We start from the raw sequence: 27,098 nt of genomic DNA on the forward strand, positions 1-27,098 counted from the left end.
AGGGATAGGATCATTTAAATGATGCCAGCTCTCTTTTATGTGTAGGATCTTCTAGGAGCTGGAACACCATGCTAGCATTCTTATGTGTATCATCTCCTCAAACTATAAGCACAATTTTTTTTTTTACTATCAAGAAAGTTAATTTAAAAGGGCTTAAGTAAGCTGACTGAGGTGGCTAGGTTAGTAGTTGACAGAGCTGGGATTCCAGCATAGGTTGTATGACACAAAAACCTGTCCTTAACGTAAACTTAGGCTTATGATTTCAATGTTGCTTTTATCACTAAGCAGGAGACAAAAAGTAGGAAACTTACAATAAAAAAACGAGGCAAACAAACAAAAAAAAGGAGGGTTATCTTACTTTTTAGGTATTTGTTTGGATTTGCCAGGAAGGAGAAATCCCATTTGCTGACCTTGCTTCCCAGTTCTCCACTCATTGCCCTCCATCCAGTTATTCATTTGGATGTCTTTTTATATGGACCCGATGGTGGGACTTTCAGATATCCTGTTGACTTTCCAGCAATGCAGTGTGAATGCAGTACAGAGCCAACTACAGCCAGGCTACACTTCATTCCTTTCTTCTGTGTTGTAACATTGCCATATTTTTTAGACTGGGCAAACATCTTCTCACAGGAGTACTGAGCAAGCCTGAAGCTGAAAGTCAACTGACTTCATCAAGTTCAAGTGAAATGCAAATGTTGGCATCTCATCTATGGGTGGTTTGGAAAATGCCTTGTTTTAAGTTTTGAAAAATGGATGAGTAGAAACTTGAACTGGGCTTTCATTTAGGAAAGTAGGCATTACTGTTGTCAGGTTTAATTTCTCTCTATCCATTTGACAGCTTGTTTCCATGCAGAGTCTTTAATCACCAATTTAGGATTACATTTTGCCCATTAGATGGATAGTATGTCCAAAAACTTTAGCAGGCATTGAAAGGCAGTCTTAATTTTATAACAGTAAAAAGCCTCCTAGATTATTTGTCTATCTATAGAGGTTTATAAAAGAAACTTTGACTTTACCCTTAAATAGATGCTATTTCGACATGATTAGCCCAATGTAAATAGATCCTTGTAGGTATGTATTGGGCTTCAAAAAAAAAAAAAAAACTACTCATGCTGCAATACCGGCTTAAAACATCATAGAGAATTCATATAGAAGCATTTCACTATATAATTACAAGTTGATGGTTTATAATATACAGAAAATGGCTTGTTGCTTTATTATTAGATGTGATGAAATCCTGTGTTTGGAAAAGAAACTAAATGACCATTTCAGTGGATTAATGTGTAACATTCATAAACGTTCCCAGGGCTGCTTTCATAACTTGAAGACCAAGGGAAGGACCTCGACCTTTCCCTTTCACTCTGCACTGTTAATCTAGTCAGAGATGCTTTTATTGAATGAGAAAAACAATAGTTGGACATGACTATGAGGTAAGAAAATAGGGGAAAGAAAAGTATCTGGGGAATTAGGCCATGTGAGTGGTTTGACTGATGTTGATTCCAGGAGTTCAAAAGGAGAGGGAAGCTAAATAATTTGGTTGTTTCCCAACCTTGACAAATAGTTTCATTTGACAGAATGAAATAATTAAGTCTTACTAAGGAATTTTTAATATAACTAAGTGATTTGTGGACATGAAAACCACCGATGTGTAGCAGTCTCTTTGTTACAGATTTTGGTTGCTTATAAGTTCCTGATTTTAGGGGTTTTTTCCTCTGTATCTTTCTGCTCTTTCTCTAAATATTTATGAAGACTGAGGGATTATAGTGACCCTGAAATGTCATACAGTCTGGAGTATTCCCATTCCTTCAGGCAGAATTGCATCCAGGGCTCTGCTCCCATGTCCTAAATATACTGTTACTCTCTTGCTATCAACTTAGTTGTATCAACCAGCAATAAAAACTCACTTCTAAAAAATAATTTCCTGGCATGGAATAATTGGTGTTCCACAAAGATTTATTAGGAACTATTTTGCTGCGTCCTGGAAGTGAAGACAGAGAAGGCATGTTTTTCCCCTTGAATGGCTCATAGACCTGCAAATAGATAATTTTAATCAAAGATAGTTCTACAGAAGGCATAGTTCATGTGAATTGCAAAATCTGGAATGCTGGGTAGCCTTTCCAAGAGAAGTTTCTGATGCCCTGCACACTTATTTATTTGTTTTGCGATTTTGGCCAAAGTGTCAAACCTCTTTTTCCACTAATGCTCTAATCTGCACACTTTAGAGGTTTATAGTGAGAATTACATGAGAGGATGTACTGAAAGTGCTTTGTAAACATAGTAAGAAATCCTTCCATTTAACACAGTATTTATATTCTTATATAGCACTAAGAGTTATATCTTCCCAGTTATGTTAATGCAAATGGCTTTCTGGAAGTGTAGAATATTTCTAAGACACACATTTTTCACTTGCCTCAATATTGCATCAAGCTACTTTGTTGTAAACCAAACCACGAAATTTAGTTCCAGCTCTTCCTTGCATCTTTGTATTCATCATGAAGCTGACCTTGTTTTCTCTTTGGAACAATATTATGGTTAGTTATTGAATTTTTTATTGAGGTATAATTCACACACTGTAAAATTTATTCCTTTTGCTGCACAGTTGAATGAGTTTTGACAAATATATATCGTCATATAATTACTGCAATCAAGATATAGAACAATTCCCTCAACTTCCAAAATTCCCCTGTGTTGCTCTTTTGTAGTCAATCCATACTCCTACCTCCAACCCCTGGCAAAGTACTTGAATTTTTGACCATGTAGGGAACATAAAACGAATCACAAGTATGAGGGATGGTGTATTTTAAGAGCATGCAGACATCAGCCCTAAATGATTTAAACCATAAAATGTTCAAGCAAGAAGAGACATAAGGGATTCTTTGCCGAGGTCACAAGCTGATAGTCTATGGACTGGATCCATTCCGTTGAACTGATGTCTTTGGCCTGCCTGGTGTCTTAAAAAGCATTCAAGTTTTGGGTCAATCATTTCAAATACAAATCTGGATTTCTGGCATTGTCTGAAAAATTGAAAAGTCTGGCTACACTGGGCCCACTTTTCCATGTGGCAATTATTGTCTGGGGTTTACTCTTGGTTGTCTTTTTTAAGTATCGCTTGCACTGCTATCCAGTTTACCCAAGCAAGGGATTGAGGGGAGAAAGGGAGATGTTTATGAGTCAAGTGATCAGGAGCTCCCTGGCTTTGAGATCTTGTCTATTCTGAGACACAGTCCAAAATCACCAAGAGTTAGCAAAGAAAATAAGCATGCCTTTCCTCACTGTGCCTCTCTTCATTACCCTTAAAGAAGGAAAAAATAAAACTTTAAAAGAAAATGCACTGTCAACTGAAGATCAAGAAGGAGATTATCAGGGGAAAATCCTATTATGTAATATAAAAGGACATAAAATTACACAGTGCTCTAAAAGAAGGAAAAATAGCTCATTTGTGTTCTAGTTAAGAAAAGCCCCTAATAGTCTTGTTACACTCTCTTGCTGAGGATTTTATGTTCTGAAAGGCCAGTCTTCCTGTTTCCACTTTTCCCCACCTAAATCCAATCTTCTGTAGCAGCCAGAGAGATCATTTACAAATGCAAATCAAATCATGTCAAGGGCTTCCTAAAAACTCCCCAGTTGCTCCTTATTGTTTGTTGGATAAAATCCAAATATCTTTTCATGGCCCACAGGCTCTTGCCCCCTCACTGACCTTATCTCCGACTCCCTACCCTAACTCGCTGAGCTCCCACCACATTGGCCTTCTCTCCAGTGTGTGAGGAGTCTCCTTCCATCTCCTGGAATGAACTGCGAGTCACAGTTCTGTGTGGAATGTTCGACCTCCAGGTGTTCTTATGATTCGACCTTGGTATTGGAGTCTCTCTCAGCTCAAACCTCAGCTATTCAGAGCGGCCTTCCTTGCCCATCCAAACTGGACACAGACACCCACTCCTTCCCCCATTATTCCCTATCACATTTAGTTCCAATCTTCAGTTACTTATTTTTTATTTCCCCCTGAGAGACAGAATCTTGCCTGATTGACCGCTCTCTTCCCAGGTCATGGCCTATAGCAAGTGCTCAGTAAAAATTTGTTGAATGAATGAAAGAGTGGGTAACTTTCTCTAAGTAGCCGGGAGGAGGAAATTTTCAGTCTCCTTTCTGGAAGTGAACACATAATTGAGTTATTGGAATATTAGGATGTTTTGAGAGCCGAAGAAAGGATATTTTAATTGCTGGCATTGTTTTGGATAGTCATTTAGCATTATAAAAATAAACGCATTTCTATTAAGAATTCATTTGATCCCTAGATTAATTTTATATCTCTTCAGTATTGGCAAGAAAGGGTGTTTTTCAGTTTAGAGCTTTAACTTATGTGAATAATGGACCAGTACTTAGAAAATCTTTCTCTCTTGTTATTTAACTTTGCTTCTGCTGGTTATTTCCCTAAAATGCACAGAAGCAAAATGGCATGTAGTATTTTGGCTTGAGTCGGAGTTCTTCTCTAAGTAGACCTCTTGATTTGAAAGCCCTCCAAGCTCTGGTTGTTTTTGAGAACAGTTGGTACATACCTAATCTATTTGTGAATTGAGGCAGAATTTTATCATTATTTTTAAATCTAGTTTCCTTGGAGCTTAAGGGAAGGGTTTTATTTTCCAAAAGAAGTATTTTACATTTATTTAAAAGAAAAAAAAAAAACTTATGCTATTGCCGTTCCCCAAGTAAAATCTGTCTTAAAATCTGAGGCAAAATAAGAAAGTGATGAATAGGGTTGAAGGTCATTTTGCATGGTTTAATTCAAACACTTGTGCTGAATGGTTTGTTGGCAATTTCAGAAAATCAGATGTCTATCAGAAACAGATTTACTCCTTATATACTCCGTTCTTAGTTTGATATTCCATATCTAAAGATACTTGTGGGGACATGAAGGATTTCTGTGGCTAGAGTTAAAAATATAAATGTTGGTTTCTAGAATTTTATCAAACAATGTAACTTATACAGAGATGGTCTTAAATGGGTCAGTGTGTAAAGATTAGCAGCACAGCCTTTAAATATTATTTAATGAATTTTACACCATTTGCCAATAGATTATATGATGTTCAACGTGGAATTATGTTGAACATCATATAATATAACAAAGTCCAAACATTGAAATTGTGGACTTGCTATAGTTATGACCCTAGCAGGGATTGATAAGAATTCAAGCGTCGAGTTATAATACTTGAAGCTGTGAGCAGTTTGGATAAATTATCATGCTATCTGGTCTATAAACTCTCCAGTGTAAGTGTGTATAGTGTGTGTGTTACAAACCCAAATGGTGGTGGACCGCCTGCAGCATTCTTAGTGTTTGGTACAATTGCTGTACAGTAGCATGGAGAATACAGAGACATGCTGACAGATGAGGAAAAGCACAGATAAAAGGAGTAGAAGAAGCTGCTCAGCCATCATCTTCTTCATCTCAGCTGGGTTCCCTACCAAAGTAACTCACCTGGTGTCAGACGAATGACACACAGTGTGTTTTACAGATGGGGCCTCAGCCGAGACTCACACCGGCTTACACATTTATCTGTCACACAGATGTTTCTTCTTGTGTTTTCTAGCCAGCAAGGCAACAGCTCGGCTTTGCTGGGGGATCACCTCCAGATGTTCAACCAAAGAGAGACCCTGCCACCCCACTGAGAGTAAGCAGACAGCTCCTCCCTGCAGCTGGGGCCGCTCAGCAACAGTACAAATTAGAAAAGGGTTTGCTCATACCTTCTTTGTAATGGTCACATTTGTAGTTCAAAAACACATAGAAGACAACATAGTCCAAACACTGGATTTCCTAGTAAATAGTCAGAAACTTACAAATAACAACAAGTAGCTCTTCACTTTAAAAATCTGAAATAAGTCAAACTGGCAGGCAGGTTTTCTGTGACTTTTGTTTGCAGATCTTCTTGATGTTTATGGCTGATTTTTCCACTCCGGCAAATTTGACTGTTTAAATAAAAACAGCTTGAGTCAAATATCTAAAAAAAATAAGTGTAGGTTAACTCCCTCTGTGCATTTATATTTTGCAAACCGGTCTCCAGGAGATCCCATTTATTTCTTTTGTATTTTTTGAAACTTCACAAAGAGCATGTTTTATTCCATAAATGGTGAAAAAGTAGTAGTTATTATTCAAGTGGATACTGGCATTCGCCTCATAACCTGGGGGAAAAAAAACGTGTCAAAGCTTTGTTGCTAACACTAATTAAGTTTTCAGATATTTATGAAGGCAAGTGAGAGAGAAACAAGGATAAATCCTAGATTTTAGACTCGTGCCACTGGGTAATGCTGTTTACTCAGATGAGAAAAATTAGGTGATCAATACATTTGGGTGCAATGGGAATAAAGGTTATCTTTGAGCTACTTCAAGTTTCTGATGCCTGTTGGATATTTTAGATCTAAGCGATGACGTTAGGTAAGCAGCTGAATATGCAAGTTTGGAGCTCAGGGGAGACATTGGAATTGTTTATATGAATTCAGTTGTCATTGGAATACAGCCGTTTGAGAGGAGAATGCAGGGTGGAAGGGTATAAAAAGTTCTAGGTGTCTTCTCTTCTCTGTAGATGACTCGGCTTTCACTTGGGCATGAAATTCCTTCTCTATAAAATAAGGATTTGAAGAATGTTATTAGAAAATTTCCAATTCCAACATTTTATATCTGTATGATCTCCACTCATAAGTCACAGTTTCGTGTCAAGAAGCATTTCTTTTACAAACCCGTAAGGAGTTCTGCCCTTGGAAGAGATCATTTTGCCGTCTGGCCTTCTTGTCCAGTTATCATAGCATTATCCATTCTGGCACTTTTCTCCCTCGTGTTTCCTTTAGTCCAGCAGAAGCGTAGATGAATCCAGAGGCACCGGAACAAACAGTATTGTTTCTGTGTTGTACACTGGAAATTGTTATACACACTTTCATGTATGTCGCTATGTCAGTGCGGTGGTAGATACCAAATGTGATTCATGGACTAAATGATGTGATTTCTGGGCACTCCGGTGACCTCAGAAATACATTAACAGATCGGATTTTCTGTTAAAGGTTTTCTGTTAAAATGTACCTGTGATTTATTCTGTAACCACTCAGCATTTTGTCAGTATTAAAGATTTTCTTTGACGTATTTGCTATCTGTAGGAAATTATATTTCAGTAAATTCACATATATCTTGTCTGGTCTTTGACTACACCACTGTTAGTAATATCAATCTCTTACTTTCAAAGATGCTATGATTTTGTCATGTTTTCTTTTCTAAAATGCTTCATCCTGACTGCACCTGTTAATATCCTATTTCAAGTGCCACTGGATTTGGTATTTATGCAGTCATTATTGACTTTAACGAGAGAGATTTCAGTCAAATAGTGTGGATGAAAGCCTAGTTGGCGAGAACTCTAAAGAGAATGAGACAAGAGAAATGAAGACAATGAAGAGAAATAACTCAAGAAGTTTTACTGTGAAGGAAGGTACATAATGGGTTTGGGGGTGGGGGTGGTCCAGGGAGGTTTCATTTAAAATGGATGATAAGACTGAAGGTGTCCAAGTGAAAGTACTGCAGCAGAGAATGGAAATGAGTGATCGAGGACAGAGTGGATAACTGCAGGAATGGATAGGACCCAGGGCATTAAGCTGAGGGGTTGACTAAGATAGGGCTGCAGACCTTTCTTTCACGGTAACAGGAGGAAGAGTGAGTGGGGAGGCTTGGTAGAAGAATGTTGAGTTTCTCTGGTGGTGCTTCTATTTGCTCACCGAAATAAGAAGCAAAGGTAGCAGGAGTGAGGAAGAGGTCTGGATATTAGAGGTTTGAGGAGAGAGGAAGTAATTTGAAATAGTCATTGAAAGAGTGGGAGAAAATTAACTAGAGAAATGTACTAGGATTTCCAGGCAGCACTGAGGGTCCGTTTGAGGGTTACGATCACAAATTTGAAGAAAAACACTCAGCATGACTGTAATTTGTTTATTTGTTTCCTAGCTTATTCAGCTGCTTGGGTTTGGCAGGGATTTAGTATTAACCAAGGTTAGAAGTCTTACTTATACAGTAAAATCCATATTGAAAAGGGCAGGGGAGTTGAAGATAATAAGCGAGTGATTTTTATCCATGGAGAATGGAACCTAGTCCCTCAAGGAAGGAAGTCGGGGAACGAGGGTGGTGGCGGTGATGGGCAGTGAGAATGTGGTAGGCTCGGGAGCTTGGAAGACCCTCCAGCGGTGAGGAATGATTGGGGTCAGAATATTCTTAGGGTGAGCCAGAAGAAAGAAATGATGTTTGAAATTGAGGTTTAGGAGAGTGTACAGTTACCAACAAAGACCAGGTCATTGGGAGCTGAGGTAGGGTGGAGGACAAGACCATTGGAGGTTAGGAGGTCAAGGCAGTGAGAGGCCACGCTGGAACTGAAGCTGAGGAGAGAAATAGCAACAGGAACGTCTTTTTACTTAGCGGGTGGCATCTGTAACTTCCTCTTGGTTATTAAATACTCCCTGTAGTCAAACATCCAGAAGCCGGATAAGATGCAGAGTCACCCACAGGAAGCAGGAACTTTTTTTTTTTTTTTTGCTGTACGCGGGCCTCTCACTGCTGTGGCCTCTCCCGTTGCGGGGCACAGGCTCCGGACGCGCAGGCTCAGCAGCCATGGCTCACGGGCCCAGCCGCTCTGCGGCAAGTGGGATTCTCCCGGACCAGGGTACGAACCCGTGTCCCCTGCATCGGCAGGCGGACTCTCAACCACTGCGCCACCAGGGAAGCCCAGCAGGAACTTTTGACGTGGCATTTCCTGGACACTGGTCATGTGCTCTCTGGCTGACCTTTCATGAATGGCCTTTAGTTCCTGTCCTGTGGCCACACATCCCATAGAGTTTTTTTTCTTTTGCCCTCACAGAGGCTCTTATGGGCAGGATTGTTTGACCACCTTGTGGAGGCGTCTCTGACCCACCGGTATCCTTGGCCCATCAGCTCTGATGAGCTATAGCTCCCGTGAATGTTTCCAGCGAAGCTTTGGTAGCAAGAGGGGGACTTTCTACAGCTCAGTACATCCATCCGTAAGATGAATTGCAGCAGTCTTCTGGCAGATAGTCTTTCTGAGGGGCTCTTGCAGCCTCCTTCACCTGACTAGTACTTTTTCTAAGTAAATCTCTTCTCCCCACAAAATCCTCTAACCTGCTCTTGTATGTCATCCTAGGTTAGTGATGGAGGTCAAAGTTGCAGGCCTGGCTGATGACCTCTCTGTCTCTCTCTCTCTTTCTTTCTCTCTCTCTCTCTCTGTCTCTCTCTCTCTCTCTGAGAAAATGAGTGGGTGTTTGTCACCGAATGTTCTTATCTCTGGTGTCCCAGCTAAAACTGGAGCTTTTCAATTAAAACCCTGCTCGTTTTCTGTTTCTGTTCTGATGTTTTTTTTCCCTAGCCAATTAAATGGAATTTTACAATTGTGTAGTCAGAGTCCAGGAATATTACATTGTCTCTTTCCTCCAAAATCTCAGCAGTGTTCAAGTTATTATGTATTTAAGACAAGAAGAGCTGATAAGTGTTCACGATTGGTACAAAAGTCCTGCAGATAGTTTCCTAAAAAGTACCTAAAAACATTTAAAGCATGGTGGGATGAATGTTCTCCTTATACTAACTGTCCAGGAACAATAGACGTTAGATTGTAGGCATGAAGGAAATTAATATTTAAGTTTACCTTCTTCATTTTGATATGAGTTTTGATTGGTATGTATTCTCTTCGCTTGATCATGTCTAGTTTAGGATAAGTGATGTTTAGGTCTTATATATGGTTTATCCTAAGTTATATTTTATTTCTCTAGACGCTTATTCACAACCCAAATATATTATAAACTGTGCTACCCTCTCCAAAATCGTCTTCCAGCTTTCTCTCCCTGTCTTCCTGTGCTCAAACCCCACTGGCCTTTCAATGGCTCAAACGCATGGAGTTCCTCTTTCAGTCCACACACTGTGCCTTCTGCCAGAAGTGCTCCTGATTTCCACTCCTTACACACACCCAACGACTTCTGTCCATCCTTCATCTTTCATGTCTCAGCCGAAACATAGACCTTCCTCAGTGAAACCTTCCTTCCTACTCCACACTTCCCCTCCTATACCAACTAGTGTGTTGTTTTCTTTTAACACCCTGTGTTTCTGTTTTTTTTCATTTACCACACTTGAAAAGAAGAACAAATTTATGTATCTATTTGGTGCCTTTCTAACACTCTAAACTATAAGCTCCATGAGGGCAGGGCAGTGGCTGTTTTCCCAGTGCCTAGTAGGGTGTCTTGAACATAGTTGGCACTCAGTAAATATTTGCTGAACAAATGAATGAAAACTCCCAGGATAATTCTACTACAGTGAAATTGAAAGGCTTTGTCAGCGTATGCAGGGCATTGGAGGAATGATCTGAGAGGTTAGAGACACCCTGCAAAGTTTGAGTTCTTATGTATTCTAACTCTACAGTATGTGTTTAGTTTTAAAAACATAGTTAGGTGTGAGTGGGAGGTAAATTTGAATTTTTCACAGAAAAATCTGTATTCATGATTTTTGTGGTGGTATTCTAACTGTGCTGCTCATTATAATAATTGATGTGTTGCTTACATGGGCACTGACTCAGCAGAAAATTCTAACCACTCTTGAAAACGCAGTTCAAGATCTGCAGATGATCAGTCAGTAGGGTCCTTGTCAAATAAAACAAAAAGCCTACACGAGATGGAATCATCTTGAGAATTTTTCCCCATATACTGAGCTTTTATACTATGGCATTTTGCTATTGTTTAAGATAGGTGTGTTGTCAATTATTTTTTTTAATGATAATTCATACACTTCTGAAGATTAAGTCTGATTTAATTTACAAAATAAAAGGTCTAAATAATAATTTTCAAATTAAAAAGAATTCCTTGTCTCTCTCCTGTTATTTAATTTACATTTGGATATGTTTATAAAACATTTTTAGTGCTGTCAATTTTTTTTTAATTCCACATCTTTTTAAAGTTCAGGATTTCAAAATCAGTATATCCATGTTTTAGAAGTATATATGAAGATCTTTTATCATTTGACCATTTAGGTATAGGAAAATTAATAGGCAAGAAGAACCCTTAGCATTTGTGCTTCTGCCTTTTACAGTGGTTGCCATTTGTTGGAAAATGAGATTGTGAAAGTTTTGTGGTTTCCATAGAAAAAGTTTATTATTTACTTTTTTCCAAAAGAGTGATGTAGTTTTAAAAACCACTTAAAGACTTCATTCCCTGTCTAGGACACCAATACAATATGGAATTGATGGGACTGCTTCAGATTTAGTACTACTGAGGAAGTTTGTTGCATACAAATTCATTCTGAAAGGAATGTTCAGAGATTAGACATCAGAGTGTACTGAAGTAGAGTCATAAGAAATCAAAGTGTTTATTGCTGCTCTGTTACCACCAAGAACTATTGAATTTTGAACCCCTGAACACTCTCTTCTAGCTGCTTTCGAAATCTATTGAACAACTGAAGCAACCAGGCAGTCACCTCGAGGAAGCGGAGGAAGAGCTTCAGGGGGACCAGGCGATGCAGGAAGACAGAGCGCCCTCTAGTGGCAACAGCACTAGGAGTGACAGCAGTGCTTGTGTGGATGACGCATTGGGACAAGTTGGGGCTGTGAAGGTCAAGGAGGAACCAGTGGACAGTGATGAAGATGCTCAGATCCAGGAAATGGAATCTGGGGAGCAGGCTGCTTTTATGCAACAGGTAATAGGCAAAGATTTAGCTCCAGGATTTGTAATTAAAGTCATTATCTGAATATGAAATGCATTGCAGGCTTTGGTAAATGGATATAATTTCCTATCCTATTATATCTCTGAATGATTTGACTTTAGTGTTTAAGGATTCTAATGCAGATATATCTATATATAGATCTTTCTATATACTGATCTCTATATAGATATCAAGGTTTCATTGAAACTCTACTGGTAAGGAAATACCTGTTACACTAAAATTATACTACATCAGTATCCAAGTAATAGGGTTTTAATTCATCCCAAAGCCTGCCCCACCAGTTACTTCTAAGGAAAACGAAATCACTGTTGTTTTTAGTTTATCTGTTGAGATCAGTGACTGCTGGATATAGTTTCCCAGTCTGGTCAATGAAACATTCTATTAGTTCTTGATTTTTTTGATATGCAGAATTCAATTTTCACATTGTTGTACATAATGTATCATACTACAGTCTTGAACCCTGTTAAAGGTAGTCAGCCCTTCCTTCCTCTCTCTTTTTTTGTTAAGTGAAATGTTCTGGTTACTATGCCAGTAGTCCTAGGTTATTGTATAGATTGCAACTGAAAATTTTAGGAATAGAGGTGGTTTTAAATATATAGATGCAAAGTACAGCACAGCACTATTTTAAATATTACATTATGTCTCACCTAGTACTGCTCATTTCATTTTTATCCTGTGTTATTTGATGACATTGTTTATTGAAAAAGATCAAATGAAGCAGATGCAAATGTTGGCAAGAAGTAATGTGCAGCATTATGGTCCAATCAGATACTGTATTGTATCTACAGTTGTGGAAAACATAGTAACGGTGTGATTATTATCTGATATGAAGTCAAAATCGTGTTTAAAAGAAGAAGGTGTATCATGTTTGATAATCATTGTCACTAGGATCTCTTTAATATAATTCCATAATGACATGGCATATACCATACTATTTTGGCAAATAAAAAATTAGGAAAGTTAGGTTTAACAGAAGAATCTACTTGTACATAATGCACCTTCAGAAGGACTATGTCCTTTGATGTTATGAAATGCAAACAACTTTGAAGGCAACAGTAGACTGTTTATTTAAGTCAGTTCTTTGTCAGGTTCCTGCTGTTCTACAGAAAACTGATTCTATGAGGCCGAACAGGAAATGCCTTGTGGAAACAGGAAGTCCAAGTGATTCATGTACTGAGGAATGTAGGGAAAAAAAAAAAAAACGGAGGATAGTGTTTTACTCTCTCTGTTTTTAAAGGGCACTCTATGAATTGATTTATTGTCTAAGAAAATAACACCACAAGTAGGGAAATTGTTAAGGAAGCTTTTCACTGGAACATTTCCTTCATACTCCCTTTTGATATGTTTACCTTGTTTTATAGGTTTACTTTTGTTAAGCTAGTTAAAGATTCGTTGTATTAAGACCCCTTTAATATGGATAATCCAAATTGACCTAGAATCTTTGTGAGGTTTTTTTCTATTAAAATATTTATATTTCTAAATCCAAGGCATTTTAAGGTATAGTATCCTGTTTCAAAGGAGATATAGCAGTTTTGCCAAATGTAGACCTTGTACAACTGTATGTTACTGGCACGTGTTGTTTACATTTTGCTGTGACATTTTAAAATATTTCTTAAAAAAGCTTACTGCTAAAGATACATTATCCTTTTTTAAAAAGTCTCCATTCAAATTAAATTAACATAACTAGAAGTTAGAAAGTTTAAAACATTTCCATATAATGAAAGTCCTGATAATTCGACAAATAGCTGTAATAGGCAACACTTCCTACTACCAACATATTTTGGTTAGTATATTCCTTCAGATTAAAATGACTTTTTGTCAGTTGTTTTGCATTAAAAATATGACATTCCTAAGATAAAATTGTTTATTTTTCCCATCTCATAAATATACATTTTCTTTAAAGTCTTTTTTCAATCTCATAAAAAAGGGATAGTGCATCTTTTAAAATACATTTTATTTGGGGAGGAACATGTGGCTGAGCAGGCTTTTGTATAATATTACTGCAAAGATATGTAATCACAAACAAAAAAAAAACCCTATTTTTTATAATGTCATTTGAGAGAGCTTCATCAGTACAGTTGGTGGACGTTAATTGTTTGAATTTGATAGTCTTTGAATTTAATCAAGAAACTACCTGGAACCAGTGAAAAGGAAAGCTGGACTTAAATAATCTTAGAGCTAATTGATAAATGTCTCTTTTAAAATCTACTGTATTTATTATAATTTACACCCTTGAAGGTGATCTCTTGTTTTGTGTTGTAAATATATTGTTTGTATGTTTCTCTTCTTGCCTTCTGTTATAAGTCTCTTCCTTTCTCAAATAAAGTTTTTTTTAAAAGATCCCCTTTCATACATATGGCTTTGTGTAAACTTGATATATTTAATCGAATTTGAAGCTCATGCACTAGGTCTCATATACCAAAATATATTGCCATTCTTTGTTGAAACAAGAAAATAAAGATCTTTCGAGCAGTTACTTCTAATGCCATTAAAAATAATAAATTCAGCAATAGTGACTTTAACCTGTTTACATCAGCCATTGTCACATAGCAAACACATGTAAAATTTGTTGCAGTTTTATTTTCCCCGCGTGGCCTTTTTCGTATGTTATCATCTTTGATGTCAACTTCTAAATATAAAATTTTATATAAATAGATATCAGTTCCTAACTTTGCTCAACTTAAAAAATTATTTTTAAAAAGGTTAATATAATCCCTTGAATATGTCAAGCACTCAATAAAATATTAAAATGAATAATTTTCTGTGTATCATAATAGTTATATCTATTACAGTAAGGACCTGACCTACAAGTATAAAGTGACAGTACATAAATTTAAAGAGAAAAGAGTAATTAAATGACCTCCCCTTATATGGAAACAATTATTATAATAGTAGTGTGAAGAATAAGGAGCCTGACTCAAGTGAAGGGAACCGGACCATATACATCCAAGGGTTCCTTTTCCTTTTCTGGTCAGTTGCAAGCAAAACTTACTAGTCAGTACTTCATAATGTGTTACTGTGTATTTGGTTCAATAGGTTAAAAATATTTGTTTTATATTCTTTGATTCTCTTTAAACTTCAATAGTGTCACATGAGGTAAAGCTACTCTAATTCTGGAGCTAGTATCATTGAGTATTATGAAATGGATTATCATTCCATAGTGCTGTAAACTAGATAATTTGGTCAGAATTGTGGAAATACCATTGATGCTAGTCATAATTTCCTGAACATTGCCTTTGGACGGTAAAATTACAAAATTAACTTGGTACTAGAGATCCTCAAAAAAGAGTTGGAAGAATCAATTAGATAATGATTTTATACTGTGTGTCTGATTTCCAAAATGTACAGGGACTGATAACTGCATCAATATTAGAAACTTCTTCTTCAGAAAAATAGTTTTTGCCAGGACCTGAAATGAATAACCATTAGATTTCCTCTTCTGATAGTCAAGAGCTGCCTTCTCCCTGGTGAAGGTGGCTGCTGAAATGGAGACTGCTACTTTTCATAGTTCTAAGAAAGACAGTTTTTAAGAAATTTTTATGTTGCTTCATACTTCTTTTTTTCTAAAGTATGTTAAGAAGGAATTCAGACGCTAAACATTTTCTTGAAGCCTGGTACTCAACGGATATATAGGAGGACAACAGCATTTTTTTTAATTTGGCATTCCTTTGTGATTTTTTTTCCACTAATGGAAATATACAATTGTGGGTGTATAATTATGGGTGAACAATGATAAATAATCCAGGTGTACAAATTATAAGCATTTATAATCAGGGACTTAGAGATACTAGAGAAGGAGTTTGAGAGGTAGATTACCATCCCCTTTATTATTGATCATTCCTCCAACTGGATTTTAAAGGGAAGGTAAGGGGTGGGTGTGTGCAGGCAATCAAAGAAGTCAGGCAAATGAAGCAAGATATTGGGAGTGTGACTTTACAGAACTAATCTATCTAGGTTTTAAAAGGTCTCTATTCTCATTTAAAGTAACTTCTTTAAGGCTTATAAACTGTAGGGTGTAGAAAATGCAACTTTGGGGGACCATCTTGATTTACAAAAAGACTTTTAACTATTGCAAATATGTAATGTACTAGGTATTGTTATAAGCACTTTACATCTTTTAAAGCATTAGTCCTCACAACAACCTTACAGGGTAGATATTATTGTCTCATTGTAGAGATGAGGGCGCTGGGGCCCAGAGAAGTCAAATCAGGTCAAGGTCACCCAGTTAGTGACAGTCTAGCTCCAGTTTGAAGCCCTTGTTCTCAGCCTCTACCACTGAGCTGTATTTGTGCAACAGTTCTTCTTACATGTCCAAGTCTCGCTCTCTCTCTTTGCATTTCCAAACTGTTTTGAATCCATTTTCTCTTTCAGTCATTGCTGTAAGTTAGGAGATCAGGACTCTTTTTTTATTCTAATTCACAGATGAGCAATCTAATTCTTGTACATTATGTTCAACTGTTTAGAATCATGAGAATTTGTGAGTCCCTTTTTTTCTGACCAGAGCCAGTCCTGAGATGGGGTGAAACAGTGACTGCACTTGGAATTAACTTTTGGGGAGAGTGAAAGAGACAAGATTTCAACCAGCTCACAGCTCTCCCTTGCCACTTCTTACCTTCATTCCCCAGCGAAGGGGAGGAGACTTCAATTTCTAAGCAGTCAGGACACTGCCTTTAAAAACTTTTTTGACGTATCAAGGATGCACTTGATAGTCACTTTGACATAAAATAGTCTGTATATAGTATTGTAAAAAAAATAAATAAATAAGGATGTTTGTCTTGAGTTCTAGACCTCCTAAGTGGTTTTCCTATTGAAAAGTGCATAAAAATTGTCTTGAGGGAAGATGTTGACAATTGAGATTCCTGACCACACCCTGCAGAGGTTCTGATCCTGTTGTACTGACTGGGAGCCCAGCAATCTACATTTTTCAAGCCCTTTGGGAGAGTCTGATTCAGAAACAGTGCTCTGGAGATGGCCAAGGGCCCTAAACCACTTCTCAAAATATGTCTTGATTTTTAATAGTTTTTACCTAAGATTCTTTGATTCTCTGATTCATTGTTTTCGTAAGACTGTCTTGTGTTTCTTGTATATTTCACCTGCATGTTAATTATAGATCAAGTATAGTTGTAGTATAAATATAGGTTACTGTATTTACTGCTATTACTTCTTTGATAGTGTTTGTCTGTTTTGCTTCTCTCTTCTAATAGAATAATTTCCTAGTCTATTATGGAGTTTGCCAAGACGTGGCAAATTATTTTTCCTCAGAATTTCTGAGCTACTGTGGTATGTTGTTTTTTGTTTTTGTGTTTTTTATTGAGATAAAACTCATATAACATAAAATGCACCATTTTATCCATTTTAAAGTGTACAATTCAGTGGGTTTTGGTATTTTCACGATGATGCGCAGCCATCACTACTTCCTAATTCCACAACATTTTCATCAGCTCAAAGAAATTCTGTACCAGTTAAGTGTGGACACTCTTCATCCCCCACTCCTCCAACCCCTGGCAGCCACTAATCTACTTTATGTTCCTATGGATTTTCCTTTTGTGGACATTTTCATATAAATGAAATCATACATTATGTGGCCTTTTATGTGTCTGTGTCTGGCTTCTTTGACTTTGCATAATATTTTCAGGTTCCTCCACATTACAGCGTGTATTAGTACTTCTTATGACTGGACAATATTCTGTTGTATGAATATACTATGTTTTGTTTATCCATTCATCAGCTGATGGACATTTGGGTGGTTTTCACTTTTTGTGTATTACGAGTAATGCTGCTCTGAAAATTCGTGTACAGATTTTTATTTTAACATGTTTTCAGTGTTTTGGGGTATATAGCTAGGAGTGAAATTGCTGGGTTATCTGGTAAGTCTGTTTAAGTTTTGAGGAACTGCTAAATTGTTTTCCACGGTGGCTGTTATATTCCCACCAGCAATCTATGAGGCGTTCCAGTTTCTCCACATCTTCTCTAACACTTGTTATTTTCCTTTTTTTTTCTTAAATTGTTGCCATCCTAGTGGATGTGAAATGATCATTGTTGTTTTGATTTCTGTTTCGCTAATGACTAATGATGTTGAACATTTTTTTCATTTATTTATTGGATATTTGCCGATATTTGCTTATCTTCTTTAGAGAACTGTCTATTCAGGTCTCTTGCCCATTATTTAATTGGCTTGTTTGTCTTTTTTACTGTTGAGTTGTAAGAGATTTTAAATATATTCTGGATACTAGACCGTTATCAGCTATATGAGTTGCAAGTATCTTCTCCCATCCCGTGGGTTGTCTTTTCATCTTCTTGATAGTGTCCTTTGATGCACAAACATTTTTAATTTTGTTGAAGTCTATTCATCTATTTTTTCTTTTGTTTTGAATATGTTTGCTTAATCCAGTGTCACAATCCAGTGCACCTATGTTTCCTTCCAAGTATTTTATAATTTTATAACTTACTTTTAGGTCTTTGATCTGTTTTGAGTTATGTACATTTTAAAATATTCCCCCATGCTTTTGTGTTATTTTTAAAGAGATAAGAACTTACTGATTAACGAACTCCACTTGCTCATCCATCATCTTCATTTTCCTCATTCCTAGTTGATTTTGGTCTTGCTTTTCCACCGTTCCTGATGTTGTCTCTTGTTGCCTTCTAGCTTTTGATGGTGCTTCTTTTTTTTTTCTTCTCAATTAAATGCTACAATCTTGATGTTTAATATAGCTAATATAAACTGAGGAAAATACTAAGTTTATTTTTCCGTTAAGAAATGCTTTTTATTTTTCCTGGTGATCTTTAAAAGCTAAAATCAAAGTTATTTTTCTTCATTTATGTGGCTTTAAAATTCTGCCCTGGTTACTCATTTTTACTTATGTCTACGTTGCACTTAAATTGTATGTTGAAGTTATTACGTTCAAGTCTTTGATCTTTGTTCCTCTGTTGACAGAATTTCTGCAAAGAACTGTGTATTTGTACTTTCAAACTGGTAGCAACATGTAGCTAGTGAGAATTTAAAATGTGACTGGTATGAATTGAGATATGCTTTAGCGTAAAATAAACACCAGATTTCAAAGACATAGTATAGAAATATATTAATACTTAAGTAATGATGATATATATTCATTACATATTAAAAGATAGTATATTTTAAATATGTTATATAACATTATTAAAATTAATCTTGCTTTCTTTTACCTCTTTAATGTGGCTATTAGAAAATTTAAGATTATATATGTAGCTTACATTTGGGGCTCACATTACATTCATGTTGTACACCACTGCTTTTAGATCATCTTCCTCTCATGTTAATAGACAGATCTCACTACATCATTTCGGAAATAGGTAGGCTATAAAATGTGAACAAATGAGTATTCGCTCTTGCCAGTATCTTTCTATTGCTGTAATTTAGTCTAACATAAAGGTATAAAATGTTGTGTTAGAAGAGATCTGTGGCATGTTAATGGTTTAAAGGTTTAAAGATATCTTTCTTTTTTTACCTTAAAGACAACTCAAAGTCTATCACGTGTTTTGTTAATACTGTCAGTCTTAAAGACAGTACACTCATTGCTCCACTCTCATCTCAAAGTTAGTAAAAGTTCATCCTCTGTAAAATGTGCTGTTTTTTCTCACTCTTCCATTTCTGTCTTTGGAACCACCATTTAGACTCTGGGATGGATTATCATGAAGCCACCCTTGATCATCTCCTCTTTATCTCTTATAAGCAGTTGGTATTCCTATTTCTGATTTCCAGCCATCATATCTCTTCACTCTCTCTTTGGCTCTGCTTTCCCTAGTCACTAACATAATTAATACTAAAACGATTTTTTTTTTTTTTATCATTGCAAGGGCTTCCTTCCACATCAGTGTCCTCTTTACACTAATTCAGTTAACATACTGTGAAATTCCGATACCACTTTCCCATTCTCTATGGCAGAACATACAGTAATATCTTCCTAATATCTTTATCTAAATGTTATCATGGAACTTCAGTCCTCATAATTTGACCTTTATATTCTGACCAGGCACTTATCCCTCCCAATCTAACTTAATCACTTTCCATGCAAAGCAAATTTCCAACTTGGGATTCCAATTGCATGAGTTTCATCAAGCTTTTTTCACTATCTGGAAAGCGCTTAACTTCCTTTTTCAAACCTTTCTTTGCTTTCTCCTTTATGCCATCTCTGATTTCTCTAACCCGCCTGAATTATTCAGTCAACTTAGAAATCAGTTCCATACAATTTGTCATGTAGTTTTTTCTTTCATTATTACCTTTTGCCTTTTGAAGCCAGGGAAAATATCAGGGTTCCTGGAACCACACAAGGAACCTATGAAGTTCTCAATTAAATGCCATTTGAATGATTTTTGTTTTACATTTCTCTTATTCAGATTCCTTAATGGCTAAAGGACATTTTCTTCCCTATTATGATTACAGGTTCACTTTTGTTTTCTAATATGAAATGTAGACTCATTTTTTACTTGTTGGACTATTTCTTGTGCTGAATGTCTCCATTAGTAACATTTTCTTTAAGGTGGCTCTAGTAATGATTGTTACTGTTTAATTTTCATTTTCAACTAGGGGTAAATGGTGGAAATTTTTTTCTTGATGAATTTATTATTTGATATTACTCAAACCTTACTAATTGTTTTTCATAATTTGTATTCTATATCAATCTTTATTACTTCTATTATAATATCTGACACACATTTTTAGATAAAAATACAATATCTCAATTTTCATGGGCTCTTTATAATACAGGCATATGAGAGATATTGTGGCTTCAATTCCAGACCACTGCTATAAAGCAAGTATCACAATAAAGTGAGTCACATGAATTTTTTGGTTTCCCAGTGCATGTAAAAGTTATGTTTACACTATAGTCTATTAAGTGTGCAATAGCATTATGTCAAAAAAATGTGCATACCTTAATTTAAAAATAAAGCTGTCCAAAAAAATGGCGCCAGTAGACGTGCTTGAGGCACAGTTGTCACAAACCTTCAATCTGTAAAAAATACACTATCTTCGAAGTGCAGTAAAGTGAAGCACAATAAAATGAGGTATACCTGCATTATTTTTTCTATATCCATGTAATCTATATAATTTTTGAAAGTTGGAGCTTGGAAAGAAAACAAAATGATTCGTACTAATCTTAGAGAGTAAATCAACCTCATCTTTATGCATATTTAATTAAGGAAAACTATTTCTGAACCTGGAAATTGTGTTGTTTTGACTACGTATACAAAAAACTTGAACAGTGGCATTTCTCATTGTCTTTGAGATCCATGTGTGAAATTACACTATAGGTGTCACTGCCTAGTGGTGACAATGCTGATTCTATAGACTGACTGAAGGAGTTCCAACTCTAACTTCATCTACCAGCAACTCCACCTCCAAATTACTTAATTTTGCCAAGCCTCAGTTTACTGGTTTGTTAAACGTGATTAACAATTGTAATATTTATTAGGGTGTTAAGAGATTTAGATGGGTTAGTCTGTGTAAATACCAATGTGTGCTAGCAAAATTGAAGCAGAATAAAAATTAGCAAAAGCTAGTAATATCACTATTAATAACATTACTAAGACCTTCTTGGAACTTTAGTTACTTTCTTCTCCTTGGCAGGAACCTACCTCACTCTCAGTTTCACTTTTTAATAATGCATAACTTTCTCTTCAGTAAATAAAAAAGCAGAGAACAATACTTCCCCACCTTTTCCATGTCCCAGCACACTCAAAAAAATGGCAATAAATATACAGCGTAGGTCCCTGCAGGAGGCTGCTTGGATTGCCCTTCCCTGTCCCAAGGACTGCGCGTAAACAGTCCAGAATTTAAGTGATTGAACTGCACCCCTTTCATGACTCGTCGGGCAATGCCCAGTTTGGATTGTTCTTTGGGAGACCCTGTGAGTACACGACTTTTCTTCTTCCTCTCATCCCCTTTCAATCTATCTCCTTTTATCTCCCGTAAAAAGAACCCCAGATTTTTTTCTTCAGATTTCAACGAAGGATTCATCAAATTTAAATCAACTCTAGGTAAAAATGACCCACATGATCTTCGTGCCAAAGAGTGTATTAAGAAAATATATTGATCAAGGGAGGGTCTTCGGATAAGCTGTCTATGCCCAGCTCTCCTCTACCGTTAATTCCCACCCCATTATCAGCACCAGGAAACAAAACTCTGAAAGTCTGCCTTGCCAGTAGCCTACAGGACAGATTCTCTTCTCACATTTTCACTGGGCTGTGTCTTTTTTGAGGTAGCATGAAAGAAACAAGTAGTGAAATTTCTGTGTCTTTGCTTTTTAACAAAATGCTCTGAGAGCATTTTCCTTTGGTGTGGGAGGGGGCAAGAGGGGGTTTCTATTGTCTCCAGTTTGCTGAATGCTAAATTCATTCCATCGTGGAACAAGAAATCCTGCAATGATTTCTTGATCTTAAGTGAATTGCTTGCTAACGTTGAATAGTCATTAGTCCTCTCTATTACTTTCATTTAACATGATAAAGATGACTTAACACTATATTTTTAGTAGCTTAGGTATGTTTTGGTCATGATGGTGGTGCTAGCAAATCCCTTTTTTTATTTATACTTTATGAATTAAAGTAAATGTAACATTTAGTTTTCTGGTGCATATTTTAAATGGTTTGATTTTTATTTTATTGCTTGAATGGCCTGACAAACTCGTGAAAATATCCAACTTGATTCCTTGATTTTTTATTTTCTTTACCTCATACACATTTTTAAGTGTTTTTATATATCTTACAGCTTTATGTACAGTGGTTAGTTGTACTTCAGTATAATACTCTTTTTTCTTTAATTTTTGAATTCTATTTTATTTATTTTTTATACAGTACGTTCTTATTAGTTATCTATTTTGTACATAGCAGTGTATACATGTCAATCCCAATCTCCCAATTCATCCCACCACCACCACCACGGCCCGCCACTTTCCCCCATTGGTGTCCATACATTTGTTCTCTACATCTGTGTCTCAATTTCTGCCCTGCAATTTCTGCCCTGCAAAAGTTCATCTGTACCATTTTTCTAGGTTCCACATTTATGCATTAATATATGATATTTGTTTTTCTCTTTCTGACTTACTTCACCCTGTATGCCAGTTCTCGATCCATCCACGTCTCTAGAAATGACCCAATTTCATTCCTTTTTATGGCTGAGTAATATTCCATTGTATATATATACCACATCTTCTTTATCCATTTGTCTATCGATGGGCATTTAGGTTGCTTCCGTGACCTGGCTATTGTAAATAGTGCTGCAATGAACATTGGGGTGCATGTGTCTTTTTGAATTATGGTTTTCTCTGGGTATATACCCAGTAGTGGGATTGCTAGGTCGTACGGTATTTCTAGTTTTAGTTTTCTAAGGAACCTCCATACTGTTCTCCATAGTGGCTGTATCAATTTACATTCCCATCAACAGTGCAAGAGGGTTCCCTTTTCTCCACAGCGTCTCCAGCATTTGTTTTTTGTAGATTCTCTGATGATGCCCATTCTAACTGGTGTGAGGTGATACCTCATTGTAGTTTTGATTTGCATTTCTCTACTAGATTAGTGATGTTGAGCAGCTTTTCATGTGCTTCTTGGCCATCTGTATGTCTCCTTTGGAGAAATGTCTGTTTAGGTCTTCTGCCCATTTTTTAATTGGGTTGTTTGTTTTTTTAATATTGAGCTGCATGAGCTGTTTATATATTTTGGAGATTAATCCTTTTTCCGTTGATTTGTTTGCAAATATTTTCTCCCATTCTGAGGGTTGTCTTTTCATCTTGTTCAGAGTTTTCTGTGTTGTGCAAAAGCTTTTAAGTTTCATTAGGTCCCATTTGTTTATTTTTGGTTTTATTTCCATTACTCTAGGAGGTGGATCCAAAAAGATCTTGCTGGGATTTATGTCAAAGAGTGTTCTTCCTATGCTTTCCTCTCAGAGTTTTATAGTGTCTGGTCTTACATTTAGGTCTCTAATCCATTTTGAGTTTATTTTTGTGTATGGTGTTAGGGAACGTTCTAATTTCATTCTTTTACGTGTAGCTGTCCAGTTTTCCCAGCACCACTTATTGAAGAGACTGTCTTTTCTCCATTGTATATCTTTGCCTCCTTTGTCATAGATCAATATAATATTCTTTTAGATAGGGAAGCAGATTTAAAAAGCTGGGTTTTTTTTTCCCCGCCCAGAAAGAGGCTTTCCTGGAGATTTAAAAAATGTTCCACTTCTAAAGGTCTGGATTTTTTTTCCATCATAATTTGGATTAAATTTTTGAAATGAGATTTTACTTTGGTTACTTTAACTGCCTAAACCATATTGGTTTTTTAATCTATTTTATTTGAAGTATAATTTACATACAAAAATCTACTTATATATGTACATTTGATGAATTTTGACAAATGTGTACACCATGATCTAGGTGTAGAATAGCACACTAAAGAGTTCTCTCTTGCTCCTTTTTACTCAACCCTTCACCCCCACTCTCCACTCAGCCACAAGCAATCCTTCGTCTGTTCTCTGGCACTGCGCATTAGTTTTGATTTTTCTAGAATTTCATATAAATGAATTATATAAAAAGGTTCTGTGATATTTTCAATTTGTTTTTTTCAGTCAGAAAATGCTTCTGACATCCATGCATGTGTGTATCAGTAATACGGTCTTTTTTTAATTGCTGAGTAGTGTTCCATTGTATGGACATGACACGATTTGTTCATTCATTGACAGAAATTTAGTTATTTCCAGGTATAGACAATTATAAATAAAGCTGCTATGAATATTATATTCAAGGTTTGGTAAACAGTTGCTTTATTTCTTTTGGGTAAATACCTAGGAGTAGAATTACTGATTGGTATGTTAAGTATATGTTTAGCTTTATAAAAAACTGCCAAAGAATTTTTTGATGGGGTATTTTACAGTGTCATCAGCTATGTATGAGGGTTCCTGTTGTCAACACTTGGTATTGTCAGATTTTTTTTTAACTTTATATGTTCTAGTGGATGTGTAGTGTATTCTCACTGTGGTTTTACTTTGTGTTTTCCTGATGTCTAATGATGTTGACCATCTTTTCATGTGTTTATTGGCCATTTGCAGAGCTTCTTTGCTAAACTGTTGATTCAGTTATGTTGCATGTTGTTTGCTTGGAGCATCTGTCTTTTTGTTATTGGGTATGGGAGTAACATATATTCAGGATACAATCCATTTATAGATGTATATGTTGCAAGTATTTTTACCTAAACCTATAGCTTGTCTTTTGTTTTGAAGAGTAGAGTGTTTTAATTTTGGTATGTCCCATTCTGTCAATTTTTTCTTCTATGGTTAGTGCTTTATGTCCTATCTGAGAAAGATTTGCTTTTATATTTTCTCGTTCTAGTTTAGTTTTTACATATAGGGCAAAGAAACATTTTGAGCCATACAACTTTGTGTATGAACTAAAAAAAGGTTGAGATTCATTATATTATATAGGTAACCAAAGTTTTCCGTACCAGTTTTTGTAAGGATTATCATGTTCCTTTGAATTATTCTCATGCCTTTGTTAGAAATCAATTGAACTTTGAATTATTCTCATGCCTTCGTTAGAAAGCAATTGAACATATATATGTGAGCAAACTTCTGAACTCTTTCCTTTATTCCACTGATCTATATGTCTAACTCTACACCAAGATCACAGAATCTGGATTAATGTTGCTTTATAGCAAGTCTTGAAGTCAGATAGTGTATTTTTTCTTCTGCTTGTTTTTAAGATTTTCTTGTTATCACTGGTTTTCCACAACTTGATTATAATTTGCCTCAATGCTGTTTTCTTTCCTGCTATTGTTCACTGAGCTTGTATCTGTGGATTTGCATTATTTTTTAATTTTGGAAAACATCAGGCATTATTTTTTATAATATTATTTTCACTCACTTTCTTTTGGGACTCCGGTTACACCCAGGATAGACTGCTTGACACTGTCTCACAGGTCTCTAAGTCTCGGTACGTTTTTTTCTTATTCTTTATTCTCTCTGTATTTGTGTAGTTTCTGTTGCTGTACTCATCTTTTCTTCCTGGTAAATAAACTTCTTTTAGTCACACCCAATAAATTGTTCATTTAAGACATTGCGTTTTTCAGATCTAGAAGTTTCATTTGGTTCTTGTATATATTTTCCATTTACCTCCTCATTATATTTATGTTTTCTTTTAAATCCTTGAGCATATTTATATGTATTTGTTTTATTAAAGTCTGTTTCTGCTCATTCTATTCTCTGCCATTTCTGTGTCTGCTACTGCTGCTTAATTTTTCGCTTGAATATTGTTCTTGTCGTCCTACACCATTTACTGTGTAGTAAATTTTCATTAGATGTCAGATAATTTAAATTTGTCTTTCTTTAAACAATATTGATCGCTTAAACCTTTTCAAGACTTGTTTTTAAGTTTTTTTGGTGCAGGTATATAGTAGCCTTGACTCTAATCCTAGTTTTTCTCACTAATTGGTGAACTCTGAGCCTCTAGTGAACAGTCCTAGATGTTTACAGGGATGAATGACCCTAGGGAGTTATCAATCTTAGCCTAGGGCCCTGGGGCAGGGATGAGGATGGAAAAGGGAGGATGGGACTCAGTAAAGGTATGAAGAGATAAATACAACTATCTTGGGGAGGGGGAAAGAGCTGCTTTAGCTCACTCTTAGGCCTTGGCTTCACTTTAGAAGCGGGTCACTTACTGGCTTCTATCAAGTCAGTTCTTCTATGTGGCTTGACTATTTTCTCTTAGGCTTTGAATTTCTTGAATTTTGGCTGTCTTTACACTCAATTCTTAATTTTGAAGGCATACATGGGGGAACAATTGTTAATAATTTCTTATCTATTTTTGGCATATATACACAAATATAGTTTGAATGGGCATTGCTAACCCATGTATATTAGAGGAGTTTTGGCATCCTACAATTACATAGAATAAACCAACTAAAAAATAATAATACCAACTAAGTTTCAAAAACCTTTCAAACCTCAGTTTAAAGAATTAGTTCCACCCCTCTCACCCTCCCTCACTCCCTCCCTCCTTGCCTCCCTTTCCCCAACTGACCCTCCCATTTCTTTTTTTCTGCATAATATTGAATCCCAATAAATTGAGTGTGTTTTTGTTGTTATAGATTATACTATAATCTTATTAGATCATTGTCTTGAACAAAAGCCTAGAACTCAATGGCAAACTTAGAGAAAATTATGGTATTGGGTGAGAAATTGTGGCAAGCATGGAAGAAGAGTTTTCTGAAGAGACTCCAAAGGCTCTATTCCTTTTTCAATAGATCTCCTAATTTCAGTTGTGTGATGGGGAGGGAGGATATAAAATTGGTGGAAAATGAGCAATAGATTTAATTTTAACTCTGATTCAGAAGTATTGAGGTTTTGATTTATTTTTGT

At 36.1% G+C, this 27,098-nt stretch overlaps 1 protein-coding gene across 34 annotated transcripts in view; it reads left to right on the top strand.

Annotated features, from left to right (window-relative positions):
- Window positions 1-27,098, top strand: part of HDAC9 (histone deacetylase 9) — a 581,092-nt gene that overhangs the window by 174,929 nt on the left and 379,065 nt on the right. For 24 of the 34 annotated variants that reach the window (XM_027102636.1, XM_027102615.1, XM_027102623.1 and 21 more), the window contains one exon: window positions 11,441-14,071. The exons of 9 other annotated variants lie outside the window; for them this stretch is intronic. In XM_027102636.1, coding sequence (XP_026958437.1) covers window positions 11,441-11,755 — 315 coding nt within the window. In that variant the 3' untranslated portion in view covers window positions 11,756-14,071. Of the gene's footprint in view, window positions 1-11,440; window positions 14,072-27,098 lie in introns of those variants that run through there. One more of the 34 variants, XM_027102638.1, reaches the window with a different exon arrangement.

This window comes from Aethalodelphis obliquidens, unplaced genomic scaffold (genome assembly GCF_003676395.1).
Source record: "Aethalodelphis obliquidens isolate GAN/ISIS:26980383/991018 unplaced genomic scaffold, ASM367639v1 scaffold5, whole genome shotgun sequence".
Taxonomy (NCBI): Eukaryota; Metazoa; Chordata; class Mammalia; order Artiodactyla; family Delphinidae; genus Aethalodelphis; species Aethalodelphis obliquidens.